Raw genomic sequence first — 20,719 nt, 5'->3', positions numbered from 1 at the left:
TAAGCAACACAAAGATCAGAAATGAGAGTTAAAGTCTGACGCTCGCACTCGACGATTGAAACGCCTGTAACAAAATGATAAGGTGATGTGTAAATGTATGGAAGATCAAGGAAATTGCCATTTTGACCCTGAAATATTGCGTTTATGTGTAAAATTTAAGGAATCGAATCGTACCATTTTCTTTTCTATTTTTGAATGACAAAAAAAATATTTTTTAAGATTTCGGAGCCTTGTATTTTTTTATAATCTCAATATAATTTTTCAAATTCCACTTTTTTATAATGGATGGCTTATTTTCTATCCATTTAACTAAATTTTGTTATAAATAATATTCAACATGTGTCAAGTACCCAATTTACTAAGCGCTTGCATCTGTTATGTTTAGGTTCAACCCTGTAGAACATTAGGGATTATTGTTTACCACATCACCGTTCTCTGATATCATTATGAACCTTCTAAATTGACAGTTAAGGCTTGCTTGTTTTGACGCATTCACTGCCAACGTTTTCGTAGCACTACGCTCGTAGCCGATCCGAGTGTTTTCCTGCGAACGCGACTACGTACAGAGAACCCGCTAAGCGTGTTCCCAATGTGTTAAAATGCGTCTAATGCTTTTATTTAAGTTACAAGTCCCAAGCTAGCTCAATTTCAATATATAATGCAGGGCTCGATTCTACTCGCTAAATCATAAAGTAATATATATCTAATCTGTGGCTAAATCGAGCTACTTTTACTATGGGACCAACCCCGAATTCATGTTTTTTTTTTTGTTTTTCCATTAAAACATCGACATCATATCGGCCAAAATGTATGAAAAAGCCAATATTATTTTCGCGATTTCGGGGTTGGTCTCATAATAGAAGTAGCTCAGTGTAGCAAGTATAATCGGGCCCCGCATTTAAAGCCCTATGATGGGAGACACTCTGTATATTTTAGAACTTAGATTTAAGGAATTTTAGTAAGTAGTTATATTCAAATACAATTATTATATTCTTCATGAATAAATAAATAATAATAATATTCTTACATCATCATCCTCCTCGCGTTGCCACGGTTCATGGGGGGAGCCTGGGGTCCGCTTGGCAAATAATCCCGAGATTTGGCGTAAGAGTATTCTGAATATATTAAAAGCTACATACTCCTGGAGCCTATATGACCTAGTATTTCTTCTTATTTAACTTTTAAGTACAAAGAAAATTTACTTTTTTTTTAAATAAATTCTGTATAATTTATGTCGGCGTATTAATCCAAGGGTGTTGTAGAGAGTTTTATGGGTTTGATATTTTAAATAAAAAAGCGTTAGCCGCGATTACCAAAAATGTTAATCTCGGGCTAGCACTAGTTTTACGAAAGCAACTGCCATCTGACCATCCAGTCAAGAGAGTAAACGAAGCCTTATTAGGATTAGTCCGTATATTCTTAAATATTTATCGTAAATAACACTGAAATTATAATTGAAGGAGATCCATGAATTATTACTAGTTTCCATCCTTGTTACGAAATTACCAACGGTTCTATAAAGGTCTTTGAGGTTCAGAAGCGGATTAAGCTCGCTTTAAGTGACATACACCGGCTTAGATATGTCCAATGTAAATTGGACCTTAATGTAGTAGTAATAGTTAAGCAGGGAAGCTCAGTTTACACTGGTAAGGTTATAGGAAGGCTTAGGCTTTGCCGGTGGAGATTAAGTTCATTTATAGAATGAATTTATCTCAAGGTGGTAACGGAGCAATTCTGTTGCGTTAATAGTATTACAGGTGATTCATGTGCATTCATTTGAACAACCTAGATTCAGAGCTTCAGAGTAAGCAATAATATTTTAAAGTTGTAAATAAGATGCATTAGGGTAAGTTTGAAATCCGGATGATATTGAAAATTGGAAATATCTAGTAAAAATTGAACTATTAAATATCTTACAAACTGATTACTAACGTATTTTAAGTCGGAAAACGCTCGATATGTTTCACTCCGTAGCGAGCAGTGTCGTCGTTGACGGACCGGCGCAGACTGCGGGCCGCAACTCTCTGCGCCCGATGACACGGCGCGGGCGCCGGTGATGGCAGGGGAGGCGAGTAACTACCCACATTTACTGCATAATTGTTCAATAATGGGTTGCTCATAAGTCACACGACACTCACTTCGTCATTCGCTAATGGTTCGTCCACACTGTCCACCGACGTAGTACCCAACACAGTTTACCATCATCTAAGTATGACTTTGTTGGATTTACCCAGTGCATTTAGGTTTGGTTTACAGTTCTGTACCCCTAGTGTAACTTTGATCGACATCATAACGTGACGAACGCGTTTGCGTTAAGTCTCATTTTGTATAGGATTTTGAGGTTCCAAAACGTCCCGCTTGGCGCGCTCTTTCGAAATCCAATACAAAATGAGACTAAACGCAAACGCGTACGTCACGTTTGGAAATCGAATTTATTTACACTAGGGGTACTGGACTAGTTTTGAGTTAGACTCAAGGGATTGCAAGATGCTTAAGTAAGCATTACTGCAGCGTATGGGGTCGTCCTAATACAACGCGACTACGCGATTATCCCAAGTTCGCGCGAATTTTACTCGTGCGAATGCACCGCACGACTAAACATATTGAACTCGAATAAGTGCTCTAATTGACAATCGCGCTATTATATAAAATCCATTGCACCTTAAATCTTGTAACTTGTAACAACACATAACAAAAGAAGTAAGAAGGTAGCACGAACAATGTGGTATAATAAATAAATTCGGCAGATAAATAATTATACAAAAACACAGACGGGTAAAGAAAGGATAATCTTACCTTACTTCTTCTAGCATTCTTGAAAAATAAATCAGTATTAGATTCCAGGTAAAAATACAGTTTAAAAAGTCAATTCCAAATCTTAAAAATACGGGTGTCTATGTCTAAAACGAAAATGATTCGCGTTGTACATATACTTTTATTTTTAGTTAAAACATTTAGAAACGTTAATCACCAGGTGTACATTTTGTATATTATAAAGACTAAATTACAGTTTTCTATTTTTTTTTTTAAATTGGCGAGTTATGTCAGGTTTCTATGTAAGATACGAATATAGAAAACAAATTGTATTTGATTGTAAGTCTCAAACTGAGAGATAAACTTGGTTAGTAAAGCTAAATGTGCATTTTTTTAAATACATTGTGCCAGATAGTATGTGCGTATTTTTGTGGCAGCCACAGAAAACTGTACAGTTGCGTTTAAAAGTCGCACTGTTTGCATGTCCCAATAGCACTTATTATTCATTATTTGACAGTCGACTTGCTTAGAATAATGACCCCTTTCTACGATGCATGAAATTACCACAATACACAGCGTCTTTTCAACGCGACTGTACATTTCAGAAAACAAACAAGGTAAAGGTACATAGGTATTAACAATATTGACTTGTTTATTGAAAAATAATTATTTTTAAATTAGTTTCATTAGCAAATCATCCACACTCATACACGGAAGACGCAATTTATAACAATAAAACATTAATTTAAGCGCAAAAATATTTAAAACAAAATTCATGGACCAGCCATGGTAGTGTAGGTAACAACGAACGTAGTCTTTTCTTCAGTTTACTATCAAAACTCACTTCGTAACATTTTTACATTATTATTTAGGAACATTGTTACATTGTTACTTAGTAACATTGTTACATTGCCACTTAATATTTTAGTTATATTGTTACTTAGTAACATTGTTATTAACCGTAGAAGCATTGGGATCACTTTGGACAAGGTGTAATTTGAACATCGTTAATAGATCTTCTAAATACCCCTAAATATACTCTTAAATATACTCTTTGAAATCTAGTAAAATTTACTACGATGTTTTGGTTACGAAAGTAAGGTTTAGAACATACATATTTTCGATTTTAGAAATTATAAATTACCTACCAATTTTCCGAAGCTACCCCAAAGCACCATAATTCAATTAAACCGTACCTATGTATAAATATACAAGGTTTATAAATGTAGTACCCCATTTCCTAGTGAGTTTTGATTGTGAACTGATTATATTTATTAATAAGCATTTGTGACATTTATTTAAAATTAAATAACTAATCGCCATAACTTACGTAACACACTCACATATCGAATATATGTATCTACATTTCATGCTATTTCTTAAAAATACTTTCGCAAAGCGTTCATGTACAATGTTCCCTGCGTACTAATAAACCCCTTAGTCCATACACTCACGTAACTCTCAACTCAACCTTTAAAAACTTCCATCGTTAACAGTTGTCAACTTAAGTACTTTTAACGCGCATTAAAATATTCACAATATACACATTTATATAAATTATTTTGTTAGTCACTGTTCATAAATTGACTTGCCAAATTTAAAAGACGATTCCAAATGTTGGAATGTTACTCGGTCTCATAGACGCGTATAAAAATTGGAAAACATTCGAATCTTGCGTTCGATTTTCAAACTTTGAACTGGGTGCCAGCGTTCTTGAAGTTTATTCGTTTTCTTTTTTTTTCTAGTTTATGGCAGCTCACGTTTTGTTGCCAGCCTTCTCGTAGCCTTCGACGAGCGTTTCTAGGATGAACTTTATGGTTATTTTGTAGATGTTTTCGACGTTGGGTGTGTAGCGGTCGCCTAATGTGGACTCGACGGCCGCAAGGAAGGGCGCCTCGATTTTCTGAAATAGGAAAGATATGTTTAGTTAGGACAAGGTCGAGTGTGAGAATGCGTTAAGGGGTAAGTTTATCAAAGAATATTTACGCCTTTTACGCAAGAGATTTTCTGACAGAACGTATTTATTGTTGTTGTACTTATTGTCCTACTTGGACTATTTTACAAACATAAATCTAAAATAATTTCTGGTTACAATAGTCAGGATACCTACACAATTTGTTTTTTAACAGACTTGCTTCTAAAAGGTGTTTTACATGTAGGCGATGCGGTCCGTAAATCCAAAATTTCGATCTAGGGCTGTAATCTATATTTTGATCACTCTTGCTAGTGGATGCTGTCCGTAAATCCGAATTTTTTCCTTGAGCTGTAGTGTGCGTACGAAATTAGGCAGAAGTTTTATTTTTTTCCTTTTTTCACGCAAGTGTGATGAAAATCATTGAGTGTGCCACAGGCGGTACAAGAATTTTATTACGAACTCGTGTCAACTAAGCCCTCGTCTTCAGCTTCGGGCTTCAATTCACATTGATTTGTGAATTCTTGTTTACTGCCCTTAATACAAGAAGTACTGATATGTGAAGCGTAGCCGACATAATTATTCTCAAGTGTCAACTGCGTAACCGAAAAAAACTATATCAAAAGGAATACTCGAAGGTTCCCAGCCTACTTAGAATATGCCAGTAACTGGATACAAGTAACCGATATTTTCTTCGATATCGTGCATGATCAGATCAGAGTACAGTCAGCTGCATAAGTCGGCAGCAGGCGTGGTTTTAAAAATGATAGCACGTGCAGATAATTTGACTGTCTTGCAGAGGAAAACATCCGGACATACGAAAGCTGAATCGGAGACCAACCCTCGGTCATTAATGATGTGACTTTCAACAGATCAAAGGATTCATAGGTGGAGGTGGTGGAGGTGGTTATATCTTTGAAATAAAGTTTACGAATTTTCAATGTTATTTCATGATTATACCTTATGTGAATGTGTCACTTGTTATTTTTAACCGACTTCAAAAAAGGAGGAGGTTCTCAATTCGACGGTTTATTTTTTTGTATGTATGTTACTCGAGAATCGTGAACCGATTTTCAATTTTTTTTTATCGAACGGGTATAACCCCGAGATGGTCCCGTTGGCACCAAGTCGGGGTGTGATGATGGGATCTTGGAGAAATCGAGGGAACTCTTCAAATGTTATAGGTACATGTATGGCGCTTTTGGTAATTTCTGAAGTCGGTTATATTTTTTGTTAAAAAGTTTTATGTTATCACAATAATAATAACGTGTTGTGTATAAAACATTTTGAATTCCTCGCCCGCTTAGCTGCTAGTACCGACTGTACCAGGATTGTAATAAAATAAAATTGGCCAATGCTTTTTACATGATGGATATCTTTGCTCTTGAAACATTGCCAACTCGGTAAGTAGATACAAAGTCAACAAAAGATACAAATATTTGGGCGTAACATCGAATTTTATTGTAAGTCTCGCGAAGATGATGTATTAGATAGTGATCGATGTTTCCTGAGGGTGTTCGTTTTATCTGTTTTTTTTTTTCATTGACTTATATGTTACTTCGTAGAAGAATTGAAATTGTAATCTTTATTGTCATATTGTGAGTTACAATGATCTTAAAATTATGTCAGGGTAGAATCATCACAATCAACCGCGATGCGGCGTACAATGTTAATACTAAAACTAATCTTACAGCTAAATAATTATACAAATATTACATGTGATGCGAATAAAATGATTGGTACTGTGTCAATAGGTAAATTAATAAATAATATGTCATACTATTTGTTGCTCGACGGCATAAAGTGGTCACTTATCTTATAGTAAGCTTTACAGAAAACTGCAGCCATATAACACTAAACCCTACTCATAGTGTTGTGTTCCTGCCGGTGAGTAAGGTTGCCAAAGCTCAACGAGGGTACGGAGTGTTAGGGTCGGTAACGCGCATGTAACTCCTCTGGAGTTGCAGGTGTCCATAGGCTACGGAGACTGCTTACCACCAGGCGGGCCGTATGCTTGTTAGACACCGACGTAGTATAAATTATCTACCCTGAGCAGTTCCATACTTTTCCAACTGCTTCTACCCAGAAGCACTGCTTCTTCCTTCTCTGCTCTCCCGATTACACGTGAACGTAACGTGACAAGCTTAATAAAATAAAAGAAAACGACTACGGCTTTAACTTACCCAAAAATATTCCACTTTGAATCCCGGTATCCGTCTATGGCTGGCGCCAATCTGGTGTATATAATCGAAGAAGTTGTCCAGGTCGTCCAGGCCTTTGATCCCCTCGTCCAGCGTGTTCATCACGTTGTTGGCGTGTTCCGCCAGCTCCATGGAGTTGATCTGCTCCTCCTTCGTCCGGCATTGGCGGAACTTATCGAACATGTTCAGCAGGTCTTGGTTCTCTTCGAATAGTCTGTGGGCAAAGAGATGTACTGTTTGTTTAAAACATTCGAATAGATCTAACGCTATTTTTAATTCCCTCCTCCATAAGAGGTGTTACAAAGAGGGCCAATGGTGGTCTGTCTGTCTGTATCGTAGCTCTCCAACGGATAGACCGATTTGAATGCGGTTTTTTTACGTGAAAGCGAGTTTCCATACGGTGGATGTATGTGGTGTTTGATAGAAATCAATCCAGCAGATTGAAGAGTATCAGCTCTTTTCCAAAATGTTGTAAAGCATTTTCGACATTTTGCGTAGAAGGTTTTTAAATTTAATATTTATCTGATACAATAACATTATTATATTATACACGCATTTAAGTCGCAATTAGGTACATTATGTAAATCACCTAATACGGTCGCCGTACCCTCCCAAAGCTGATATTGGAGTTTGCTTGCAGACGACCTCATGTGATTGCCGCATTAACTAACGATAAAATAGCAGCGATATGTAAATTACCTACCTAAGTAAAAAAAAAAACTTAAATAAATGTGTTTAGTGTTTTCTAAACAAATAAAAAAAAGATTGATCCTTGTAAATGACCAGTGCTTAATTGTAAACTAGTCACTTTGTTAAATAGGTACGATGTTTTCTTTGTACAAAAATAAATAATCATTTATTCTGGTAAAAAAACCCTGCTTTTACAATTTTGTTTTCTTCTGCCAAACTGCAAGACAGTTTGTTGGCATACTTATTAGTTAGTTAGTTGGTTAGTTTATTGAGTATATTGTTGATGATTATAACAAATGTTTGCGTTTGTGTATCTTAAGCAAGGAATAATAGTGTGATACGAGTATAATCTTAAAAAAAAAAATTTTGTTTCAGTTAAGTAAACGATTGTAATTTTAATTTTTATGAAAGGTATGTACGTACCTACGTAAGAAAATATTCCAAAAAATGTTTGTCAACGTGTTTTTGCTGTGGCTCAAAGGCACAACAGACAAATCCCAAATGTGTGTCAATCGTTCCCAAAACATATAAACCTCCATTTGAACAGCTAAGTGCTCCCAGCGAATACTCTCCCTCGAGTATGCTCAAGTCTTTATAAGGTAAAGGGAATATATTTCCCACCTGATTTTGAATTTTATTTCAAACTGAAAGGGTTCAAAATTGCATAATTTCTGACAACCTTATGCCGTATAAAGGGTTAACGTGCGAATTTTCTCAACGTGTACTTTAAACCAATTTGGATAACATATGTTCTGCCCATAAACAAGGGTGCTTTGCTGAAATTGTGTTTGAGATAGTTGTTGAACTGTTTTTTATAAACCTGGGGTTTTTTAAAATGAATTGTACTATTCTGGGAAAGGAAGTTAAGTTTAAAAAATGTGTAACTTGTTTAGAGATTTTCTGTTGACTTCAACGTATTCTGTAAAGAGTGGTCTTAAATTTCAAGCACTAAGCAAGGAGGCCTTTATCCAGCATAGTAGAATTATGGCGGTTATAACACTGGATGCGATTCGCACGCCGCGCCGCTCCGAAATGCTAGTGCTATAATAACACGCATAGCGTTGTGTCGCTCAAGAAAAACATACAAAAATATTTGTTATACATACAAGTCATCATTATTTTGTCCGTTTACCAACAAAGTGGTATTGGTATTTCCAAGTTATGATTCTGTGTCAAGGAAACCAATTCAAACTTACTTAACCTCATATATATATATATATATATATACTAGATACGTATATCAGATACGAGTTTGAGTACCTAAGTATAGTGGCGATATTGTCTCGCGGCAAACGCAGCGGTAAGCGGATTGTCATTTTCCCTACATTCCGTGATCGCATGCGTTCAACGCTGCGTCTGCCGCGCGCTTAAATGATGACATTTTGTTCTTATTCGCCCATGCGTCTCACTCGCGCCAATACACGTAGCGACAAGTACGAGCAAAATGCACGCGCGAATTATAAGTAGGTACTTAAATAACATATCATATCATTTTGGTGTCAAAGTGAGTGAAGAAAGAGGTGACTCCCCTGCATTCAATCAGTCTATGCAGGGGGGACTGATTGACTTCTAGGTTGCTTGAAGAGATATTGAACCACCTGTGAAACCCAAGTTTTCAATGCAATCAATTACCATCTAGGACTCGTCGCTGTTAACGAAATAACGTGCCGATAATTGTATTCCTTGCGTTACCTACCTTTGAAGCACGTACGATGGACGGATTGCGTTACGGGACATCGAACTTATGTGAAACCTAATATCTAAACACGTAACGTATCTAAAAGTTCTAATCGAGCCGATAGTCGCACTTAAGTCTCAATTAGCCTGTATTTTTTTAGCATCATCATCATCATTTAAGAGCATGGCTCTTGTCGGTGGAGCAGACGCCAGTTTTCGCGGTCCTTGGCCAAGTTCTTTAGGTCCCTGTAAGACACGACATTTGCTTTGCCTTTTAGTATTTTTGATACGGCTGCATAACCAAAGGGTAGTTAATTTAGGCCTTAATGGACACTTTCATAAGTTCTGTAAAAAATTGCGACTTTTATTTTTCCTTATAAAATAATAGGTATCACTTAGTTTTAACTCAAAACTTTGCATTTAATGACTCGACGTCACAACTTGTACAACTAACCACGATGTGTTTGGTAGTGAAGAATTAATTACAAAGTTAATAATTAATTGGAGTTAGCAAAACGCCTCATAGAGGCTTCGGGTGACCAGAGGGCTGGCCTGTACTTCGCCCAGCGGATAAGCATTGCTATCCAGAGGGGCAATGCAGCCAGCCTTCTGGGCACCCTGCCAAGCGGTCTCGATCTGGGACAAATTTTTTATTTATAAGTTTTTAATTTAAGTTTTTAATTGCTTTTCCACCCATTTGTGTTTATTATAATTAAAATATTTTATTACAAAAAACTTTGAGAATTGTTTTATAGCACTAAAACCTACCTCTCAAAAATACACTGTAAATATCGAATTGAATAACACTGTATGGCAGTGTCATGTACAATAAATACAATACAAAGAATACAGCGTATTAAGAAGAGGTAAACAACAGGCGGTCTTAAATTTAGGAATTTCACAAGAAGTGATAATAGTATACGACTTTAGAAATGTATTTAATCCATAAATTAGAAATCCATCAAAGTATTTTAATCAAAATATCAAAGTCAAAATGCTTATTATTGTTAGAAATAATTACTTCTGTAATTGTCTTTATTTGTTAGGAAATATTCGAGTGTAATTACTCTTCTCTAATTTATGCAGTAACTTGAGCCCTTAAGTTCAAGTTGTGAAAAGTTTCAGCATATTTCCCTAACTGTAACTCGTGCCGAGAAAGTTCCGCCGTATCTTTTAACTTTTTATGGGTAGTTAAAAAGTATGTCACATTTATTAACTCTGCAAATTTAGAGATGATTCAATGTTTAAGTCTATATCATTCAATTGTATTTTATTTTTATTGTTAATCTTACACAAATTAATTTAATTCTAAGCTTAATAAAAGGTCGCGGACTGGCCGCAAGCGACGCAAAGCGCGACAAACGATAAATAATTTACCCCTTGCCGCGCCGAGCAATTGTTGGTCGAGCGCAATCGGCAGACGGCACGGTCTAGTAAAATGATTGAGGACCGAGTGGGCCACTCGGAAGACTGGGGAAAATTACCGAGGCAGCCACTTGGAGTGGCTGTCTTGGCAATTTTCTCAGCAATACTCGCCTGAGCACTCGACGATGTGTTTAGACAGTACCATTGCCCAGTCGAGAGAACTAACTCGCCTTTACCTGTTCCGCATCCGCAACAACCGCTGAATTGGAGCCAGTACATGACAATAATATGTCATTGACATATAATTTTAGTTCATTTAGTGTCTATTGTCAAGTCAAATAAAATATTTATATATATATTGACGACCAGTCTGGCCTAGTGGGTGACCCTGCCTATGCAGCCAATGGTCCTGGGTTCAAATACTTCAAATCCCGGCAAGGCCATTCGTTTATACGATGAGCACGGATATTTGTTCCTGAGTCATGGGTGTTTTATATGTATGTATATAAGTATGTATTTATCTATTTAAGTTTAAGAACTTTATTCTCATTAAGAATTTACTAAATTGTTACACTGTTCTTAAAAAATATTTATTATTCCAATACTTATTAAATAAAAAGATACAATCATTAAAATACTTAAGGACTAACAAATAAACTTAACTATAAATAAAACTAAACCTAAACTAACCACTAAAAAAAAAAAAAAAAACTAGTCAAACAACCCACCCCGCGTCGCTCCTATCTCGTCTATTTAAGTATGTATAACGTCGCCTAGTACCCATAGTACAAGCTTTGCTTAGTTTGGGGCTAGGTCGATCTGAGTAAGGTGTCGGCTTACGTGAGCGAATAACTCGCGAACGCGAAGCGGCGCGGCGCGGGTGAATTCAATCCTTTGATACCTATGGAAGTGTCCTACGTGGGCGATATCGTTGTGCCGTTATGCCGTTGCGCCGCATCGCGAGTTATTCGCTCACGTAAGATTGTCCTCAAATATGTATTATTTTATCTTACAGTTCATTTATTCTCCCGTTTATTCTCAGTTTTGTTCTACCTACTCTCAAATACATGTGTCGAAAACTGTGATACCTATACACAAATACATACTCTCATCCAGTTCGAAGGGACTAGTATCGCCCTCCGTCAATCATCTCTGATTCGATCTGCAACGCGCAACGCGTTCATAACCGTATTTCCTCTTGAGAGTCAGAGAAGGAGGCTACGTGATGCTCAACGTTTATGTTCTCGTTCATGTTCAATTTGTGAGTGAGCCTAAATTATATGTAAAATAAAAGTACGTAATATTTATTAACTAAGAAGAATAGATATAATACAGTATGCAGATTATCGTCGAATCCTACCAAAATTCGAACTCAAGACCAATAGCGTACTATTTAACGTATTTTAAATTTATATACCGGTATATATTGACAACCGGTCTGGCCTAGTGGGTGAGTGACCCTGCCTATGAAGCCGATAGTTCTGGGTTCGATTAACGGTAAGGGCATTTATTCGTGTGATGAGCACAGACATTTATTTGTTCCTGAGTCATGGGGTATTTTCTATGTATTTAAGAGCAATTCCTAGCTGAGCAACTTTTCAAATCTCGAATTTTTGAAGCTATAGTGTAGGAAATAAAGGTAGTGGACCCCGCAGTAACCCCTCTGCCAGAAAAAACTTTACAGTATGATAAAGTATCAATAAATAAAAAGTATTGTCTTAATTTCCAAAGAATAATAATAATAGGATTTAAGTAAATACCTAAAGTATTAAATCGTTAATATCTTTTTACGGAAAAATGCTCCGTTCAAACTTTCTTCACCAGACATATTCATGTAACGTATTACAACAATATATGAAATATCCAAAAAAATATCCCAGCAGAAATACCAATATTAATAAAATATAATTTTTGGACGTGTCTTGGATCGGAAAATTACTCCGTCTAATTTTTCCACTGGAATGCCATTTTATTGCCGTTTTATAGCTACAAAATGAAAATCTAAAAAAAAAACCATGTAACTATACTATTTTCAGAAATTGCCTTTTTACTCGCTGTGAAAAATTTCTCTATCCATTTTATTTATTGAATTAAGATCACAGTTTTATTTCCATCCAACTATAAAAACATCCAAAAAAATAACGAGCTTATTAAAAACTTAACATATCGGGAGCAGTGTGTGGGGAGCGGGGTGTACAAGCGGGGTGCGGGAGCGGTACCGGCCGCCGCCAGCGCGCGCGCCGCGCCTGCCCGGCGGTGGCAGCTTGCTACTTCTCTATTCATTCGCGTATCGCCTAGGTGCATAGGTTACTGTTTTAAAAAATATTTCTACTTGTTTCTTTTTTGACCTGCCGTATGCCTGCCTGTCTGTGTAGTACCTACCGTAAGTATAGTCTCTACCGTACCTACAAATGAAGTAGGTAGGTTATGCGATGTGTCTAATTTAAATATTTATATTCTTAAATTCAATTTATTCAATTCGAGTCGTACGTATTAGGCCACCAAACGAAGGGAAAAACGGGGAAATAATTCGTGTATAAGCGAATTTTGGCATAGTTGTAGATAAAGGTACCTTACATAACATACTGAAAGTACTGATAGATGGGGGTGGCGCTACTGTGTACGGGGGAGGGAGGGTTTAAATGTCCCTTTTTTAGTAATCTTAAATAACTCGTGAACGGTGGCCCATATCAAAAAAATGATCTATCACGCAAATCATCTATATAACATTTCCTACAAGAAAAATTCAGTACACTTTTTACTAGGATCAATATTTAAAAAGATATTAAAGCGGGAAAGTTAATTAAAATCAATTTTATGGTCCATTTCTCTATATTTTCGCAAACGGTGGCAATAAGCAAAAAACGCTGTAAAATGTAAATAATCTACACAAACCTTCTACAAAAAAGGTTCAGTACACTTTGTGAAAGGATCAATATTTAAAAAGATATTAAAAAGGGAAAGTTAATAAAACCAATTCTAAGGTTCATTTTCTTTAGTTTTCGTAAATAATTTGTAAAGTATGACCCATAGCAAAAAAAGTCTTATACATAAATAAGTAACATAAAATTTTCTATAAGAAATATCTAGCACACTTTTCGCTAGGATGAATATTTAAAAAGATACTAAAGCGGGAATGTTAATAATAATCAATTTTAAAAACCCTTTTTAGTTTTCGTAAGTAACTCGTAAACGGTAGCCCGTAGCAAAACACGTTCTTACACATAAAGAATGCACATAATATTTCCTACAAAAAATAATTCGATCACTTTTCTCTAGGATCAATATTTAAGAAGATATTATAGGGGGTAAATCAATTCATATGTACTTTTTTTAGTTGTTCGTAAATAACTCTTAAACGGTGCTCCAGTGCAATAAGAATGTTAAACATAAATACTTAACATAAAATTTTCTGGAAAAAAGATTTCTTAAACTTTTTCTTTAGGATCAATATTATTGAGATATTAAACGGCGAAAGTTAATTTTAATCAATTCTGCACATTATTTGTGTTTCTCGCTTTAAAAGCTTAATAAATATTGATCTTAGGGAAAAGTGTTCCGCATGACTTTTGTAAAAAAATTTATTATAATTGTTTATATACACATATATATTTTTTGCTATAGGTCATACTTTACAAATTATTTACGTAAAACTAAAAAAAGAGACCTGAGGATTCATTGTAAGTAACTTTGCTCCTCTTTGACTAAAAAACCGGACATGTGCGAGTCGGACTCGCCCACCGAGGGTTCCGTACTTTTTAGTATTTGTTGTTATAGCGGCAACAGAAATACATATAAATATTTCTGTCATAGCATGCCAAACTATAATTCTAAACGTAACCAGCGACAATGATATCGCTTGGAGCGCACGTGAGACAATTGCATCGACGCGGCTGCTAGCTTTAAATGGCCCTTTTTTAGTTTATCTTAAATAACTCGTAAACGGTGGCCCATATCAAAAAATGTTCTTTCACGCAAATCATCTATATAACATTTCCTACAAGAAAAATTCAGTACACTTTTTACTAGGATCAATATTTAAAAATATATTAAAGCGGGAAAGTTAATTAAAATCAATTTTATGGTCCATTTTTCTATATTTTCGTAAACGGTGGCAATTAGCAAAAAACGCTGTAAAATATAAATGATCTACACAAAACTTTCTACAAAAAAGATTCAGTACCCTTTGTGAAAGGATCAATATTTAAAAAGATATTAAAGAGGGAAAGTTAATAAAACCAATTCTAAGGTTCCTTTTCTTTAGTTTTCGTAAATAATTTCTAAAGTATGACCCATAGCAAAAAAATGTCTCGTACATAAATAAGTAACATAAAATTTTCTATAAGAAATATGTAGCACACTTTTCGCTAGGATGAATATTTAAAAAGATACTAAAGCGGGAATGTTAATAATAATCAATTTTAAAAACCCTTTTTAGTTTTCGTAAGTAACTCGTAAACGGTAGCCCGTAGCAAAACACGTTCAAACATTATTTATGTTTTACATAAAATTTTCTAGAAAAAAGATTACTATTCTTTTTCTTTAGGATCAATATTATTGAGATATTAAACCGCGAAAGTTAATTTTAATCAATTCTGCACATTATTTGTATTTCTCGCTTTAAAAGCTTAATAAATATTGATCTTAGGGAAAAGTGTTCCGCATGACTTTTGTAAAAAAAAATATTATAATTGTTTATATACACATATATATTTTTTGCTATAGGTCATAATACTTTACAAATTATTTACTAAAAACTAAAAAAGAGACCTGAGGATTCATTGTAAGTAACTTTGCCCCTCTGACTAAAAAAAACCCAACAAGTGCGAGTTGGACTCGCCCACCGAGGGTTCCGTACTTTGTAGTATTTGTTGTTATAGCGGCAACAGAAATACATCATCTGTGAAAATTTGAACTGTATATCACGGTTCATGAGATACAGCCTGGTGACAGACGGACGGACGGACAGCGGAGTTTTACCCTTTGGGTATGGAACCCTAAAAAGGACCTGGAAACTGATTATAATAAATTTTAATATCTCATTAAATATTGATCCTAGCGAAAAAATTTACGGAACTTTTGTTGTACAAAATTACATTTCTATTATTACTGTATAAAGAACTTTTTGCATTGGGCCACTGTTTACGAGTTATTTACGAAAAACAAAAAAATTAGGGACTTGTAAATTGTTTGTGATTTACTTTCCCCCTTTAATTTTGTTTTAAATATTGATCCTGGATCAAAAGTGTTCTGTATGTTTTTTGTAGGAAATATTATGTTAATTATTTATGTATAAGAACCTGTTTTGTTATGAGCTACCGTTTAAGAGTTATTTACGAAAAACTAAGAAGTGACTTTAAAATTGATTAGTATTAATATTCCCGCTTTAGTATCTTTTTAAATGTTGATCCTAGCGAAAAGTTTCATATATCTTTCTTGTAAAAAAAATTATGGTCAATATTTATGTATGAGAGATTTTTTGCTATGGATCATACTTTACAAATTATTTACGAAAAACGAAAGAAAAGGAACCTTAGAATTGATTTTAATTGACTTTCCCCCTTTAATATCTTTTGAAATATTGATACTTTCAAAAAGTTTACTGAATCTTTTTTGTAAAAAAAATGTGTAAATTATTTACGTTTAACAAGGTTTTTGCTATTTACGGGTTCTTCACGAAAATATAGTAAAATGGACCATAAAATTGATTTTAATTAACTTTCCCGCTTTAATATTTTTTAAATGTTGATCCTAGCGAAAAAGTGCACTGAATCTTTCGATTAGGAAATTTTATATATATTATTTACGTTCAAGAACATTTTTTGCTATGGGCCACCGTTTACGAGATATTTAAGATAAACTGAAAAAGGGGACCTTTAACCCCCCCCCCCCCCCCCCCGTTAGCGCCACCACCATCCATCAGTACTTTCAGTATGTTGTGTAAGGCACCTTCAACTACAATAGTACCAAATTTTGCTTATACACGAATTATTTTCGCCAGTGGGTTGTTTGTGTTTGTATATGTAATATTGTTAGAGTTGCATAATATTTATAAATGTCAGTCTATGTGGGCGTCTAAAGAAGGTAGCTGGCAGGGACTGGATGCAGAAAACGGGAAAACGTGCTTTGTGGCGCATCTGGGGGAGGCCTATGTCCAGCAGTGGACTGCAACAGGCTGACGATAATGATGAGTACAAGTTTCATCAAAACTGGTTCAGTAGTTTTAAAGATCTCGACGGTTAAGTTTTAAGATATCGCAATTTATTAACGATAAGCATACAATAAGTAGGTAATCTTTATTACGTGGCAAATATTCTAGAACCTAGTTGTTTTTGACGTCGGTTGTTATTAACGTCTTTAGCGTGATATTATTCTAATCAATGTTATATAAAACTGCGTAAGTATATATTATTCGCAAAAATCACTAAATGTAGTGTAAAGACTCACACATCAGTGACAACGACAACTCCCTTCTTAAGTGTGGACTGCGGGTCACGCGGTCGGGTCGTACTAGTAGCACAAGGACACTAATCTGCACTTAACTGCTAAAGGAAGACGGTACATTATTGCGTAACCGCGGGATGGATTTATCTTCGCTTCAAAAATTTCGGTGTTCTGGATGATATTTCTTTTGGATATTTTCAATTTAAGTGTATACGTGACTACTTAGTATATATTTAAAAAGAATACAGGCTGAGAAATTTTCCACTCTCAGTTTTTAATAGTTGTAAAATACATAAATTTGGGTATGTATTTTTTTTGGATATTCTTACCCACTACGCCAAATTATATTCTAAGATCATATAAGAAGAAAAAAATGACAGAGCAATTTTCCGATGAAAATGAGCGTCAAAAAAAGGAATTATCATTTAAAAAAAATCACATGTTTGACAAAATTTTTAGATTTTTTTCTAGTATTACATACTGATATACAAATAACTTATTTGGTAAAATAATTTTGGACAGAGGAATTACTCGGTTAAAAATATAAATAGATTTATATTTTTACGTATAAATACCTAACTTAGAAGTGTTTTTTTTTTGGATATTTATATGTTAGTTTCAACTCATACTATACAATAACCAAGCAAAATTTCATCGACTGAGAAATTAATGCATGGGTCTCCATACAACAACTTGCTTCATTTCCTACACTACTATGTTTCTGTCGCGCTGCGGTGGGCGGGAGCGGGAGCTATCTAAGTGTGAGTGCGCACACACAGACGCGAGACGTGAGCGCTCACTCATTGCGCGCCGTTGCGTCGACATGTCGACGTCGCCCGCGAGCCGGACGGAATTCATCCTGCGCTGCCCGAAGCAAGTTGTTTTTGGTCTCATATCACAGATCTCATATTTTGATCACATAATATTGTTCTTCATTTTTATATTATACTGTATCTATTAATTACCATATAGGTAAAAACTGCAAAAAAGAATGATGTCCCTGCTTCGGTCGTCGTCGTACAGTCAAGTGCAAAAATATGTATCGAAAGAATCTTCTCATAAATATGGTACTACGCTCTTATTACACTGGTATAAGATGCTATGAGACATATTTTTGAGTAAGATGTGTACACCCATATTTTTACACTTGACTGTACCTATCCGTGACAGTAAGTTGGGTGTGATCATGGTGTGTTGTGAAATTTTGTAAGTAGGTATAAATATATGGTTAAACTACAATCTATTTTACTTGTAGTACGATGGGGCTAAACTTGGGTCGCCTTATTGAAGAACGTATCGCAATGACAATCTGAGTAAAGTATGTTGGGGTAATGCCGGACAATTTTGGGACCAATTGAGAGAACTCGTGAAAAAACGTTTTTTCAAGATCTCAGCACATGATAGATTCTTGAAGTACGGAGCAAATCGTTAAATAATAACCGTAGATTCGGCCTGAATTTTGGTAATCTTCAATATAGAACGATTTCAGTTTTGTACCTGTGTAAAGATGAGACATACTTTTTTTAGGGTAACGAGTGTTTTGCCATCAAGGGAGAACATAGGATGGTGAAAAAAAGTTGCTTCTAATGGAAAGAGAATAAGATATCACAAAAAAATAGGTCCGGTTTCTACCCTTCTCGAATGTATATAAATTGCAGCCACCAATAATTACAAACTTAAAAGTTGTCATCGAAAGTTTTTAATTCGTATTTTTGAATCCGATCTTAACCCTGATACAAAAATTGGTAAAATTGTGGCTCTCAAACTTTGATACCTATGTCAGAAGGAAATTGTGGCTCTCAAACTTTGATACCTAATATAAGGCAATTTGATATGTAAGCAATGTGCTAACAAACCTCTTATTGTAAGGTTTACCCGAAGTAATAAAATAAGAAAAACGACTAAAAATAATAGATAGGTTTCGAAGTTTTGACATTTTAAGATCTCGTGAACTGTACAGGTTTAGTGAAAGTGTAAATGTATTGTTTATTGAAAGGAATGTACTGGAAGATATTACGTGCTTAAGTAGGAGGGACAAAAATCGAAATAAAATAATAATCGTGCCCAGTCATTTTTAATGAAGGTCGCCAAAAAAATAAGAATCAAACTTAGAAATCAAAAAGACTAAGTAGTTCTTTAAAAAGGTCAAAGTCACTGAGAGCCCATCTTGAAGTATGGAAAATAAGTAAAATTGCGATTTTATTGGTATAATTTTGAAATTATATATATAGTTGATATACAATCTTTTTTTTTATAAAATGTAAGGATCGTATGTAAAGAGTAAAGTAAATATATAGGAAAAGGGAGCCCTCTTGAAGCATTTTAAGGAAACTAATTTCGAAGCCCTATCTCTATTTTGTATCCGAAACTAGCTATGTATGTATGCGTGCACATCTACATATGCATATGTATGTGTAGCAAAAAATTGCTCATTTGCTGTCTATTTTACTCGATTTTGTTATAAAATTCAACATGTATCATCATCTCTATACAATATAAATACTCTTTATTGCACACCTCAATAAAAATTAAAACAAGTAATATTACTTTGCTAATCCGCGAGAAAATAACGTGTTAGTCAATCAGTGCTAACCCGTAAGAAAGTAATATTACTTGTTTTAATTAGCATGGATTTCCGCAAAGTAACGCCTGATTCTATTAATCACCTCAATAAAAGAAAACAATACAAAAGAAAACAGAAACATAAGCACACGTAAACAACATGCGGTCTTATCGCTAAAAAGCGATCTCTTCCAGGCTACCTTTGAGTTGCGGAAATTAAAAAATGACATTGTCCGTAAGTAGGTGTACATACACATACAATATACATACATACAAAATAGACTCCCAAAATCTCTTCCTTTTGATTTACCGTCGCGTTGGTAGTGGTACTGGGTAAAAATAATGGTACGAAAGTGTGATCAAGAAAACAATAAATGTGATAATTAAGTAGGTCAGTAGGTAAATTGAAGAAAATTTAGAGTTTGACAATCACTGCTGTTTTTTAAATAGGTAAAGATCGGGTTGTTTCTCTCGGATCTTTACCTGGAAGGGTCAAGATCGGATATCGGTCTGCAGCAGTCCTAGGTCGGTTTTGATTGGATAGTTATATAAAAAATATCGAAAAAGAAATTATACATTAAAACAAAAACAGTTTCGTCACAATACGCAAAATAAATTACAGGGCGAAGATCGGATAGAAGAAAAAAATTGCGAAAATATCTTGCTCCCTGTGATTGCGCATAGCACAAGCCCGACGCCCTGAGCGACGCGGGGACACTGGCAGTCGAGGCGCAATGAAATGGCATCTTACACAATGTTGCCAACATTTAAAAAATAAAGCCAAATTAGGGAGACATGAATGTCCTACGTTCTTCACCCGCATCCGGTATTTACCCAACGTCTGGAATGCGTCTTTTAAATGTTGCCAACATTTAAAAAATAAAGCCAAATTAGGGAGACATGAATGTCCTACGTTCTTCACCCGCATCCGGTATTTACCCAACATACCTACCTTAATCGTTGAACCGCCGCATTTCAAAATGGCCCTTATTTTGATATCGGCTAGCCGTATTGTAATACGGTGGATTATACAATACGACTGCGATACTTATATATAAATCCCCTCGTTAATGTAATTTCATTTTTGCTATCTAGTGGCAAACATCAAAGTAGT

The 20,719-nt window shown here is 35.1% G+C and overlaps 1 protein-coding gene across 2 annotated transcripts in view; it reads right to left on the bottom strand.

The window, feature by feature from the left end:
* Positions 1–2,921: 2,921 nt before the first annotated feature.
* LOC133525566 (neuroglobin-like) overlaps positions 2,922–20,719 on the bottom strand; it is a 133,400-nt gene continuing 115,602 nt past the window's right edge. For both annotated transcript variants that reach the window (XM_061861862.1, XM_061861863.1), the window contains 2 exons: positions 6,850–7,081; positions 2,922–4,657 (listed from right to left, as the gene is read on the bottom strand). In XM_061861862.1, coding sequence (XP_061717846.1) covers positions 4,511–4,657; positions 6,850–7,081 — 379 coding nt within the window. In that variant the 3' untranslated portion in view covers positions 2,922–4,510. The remainder of the gene's footprint in view (positions 4,658–6,849; positions 7,082–20,719) is intronic.

This window comes from Cydia pomonella, chromosome 15 (assembly GCF_033807575.1).
Source record: "Cydia pomonella isolate Wapato2018A chromosome 15, ilCydPomo1, whole genome shotgun sequence".
Taxonomy (NCBI): Eukaryota; Metazoa; Arthropoda; class Insecta; order Lepidoptera; family Tortricidae; genus Cydia; species Cydia pomonella.
Note: the sequence above shows the minus strand (reverse complement) of the source record. Positions and strands in the feature narration are given on the sequence as shown.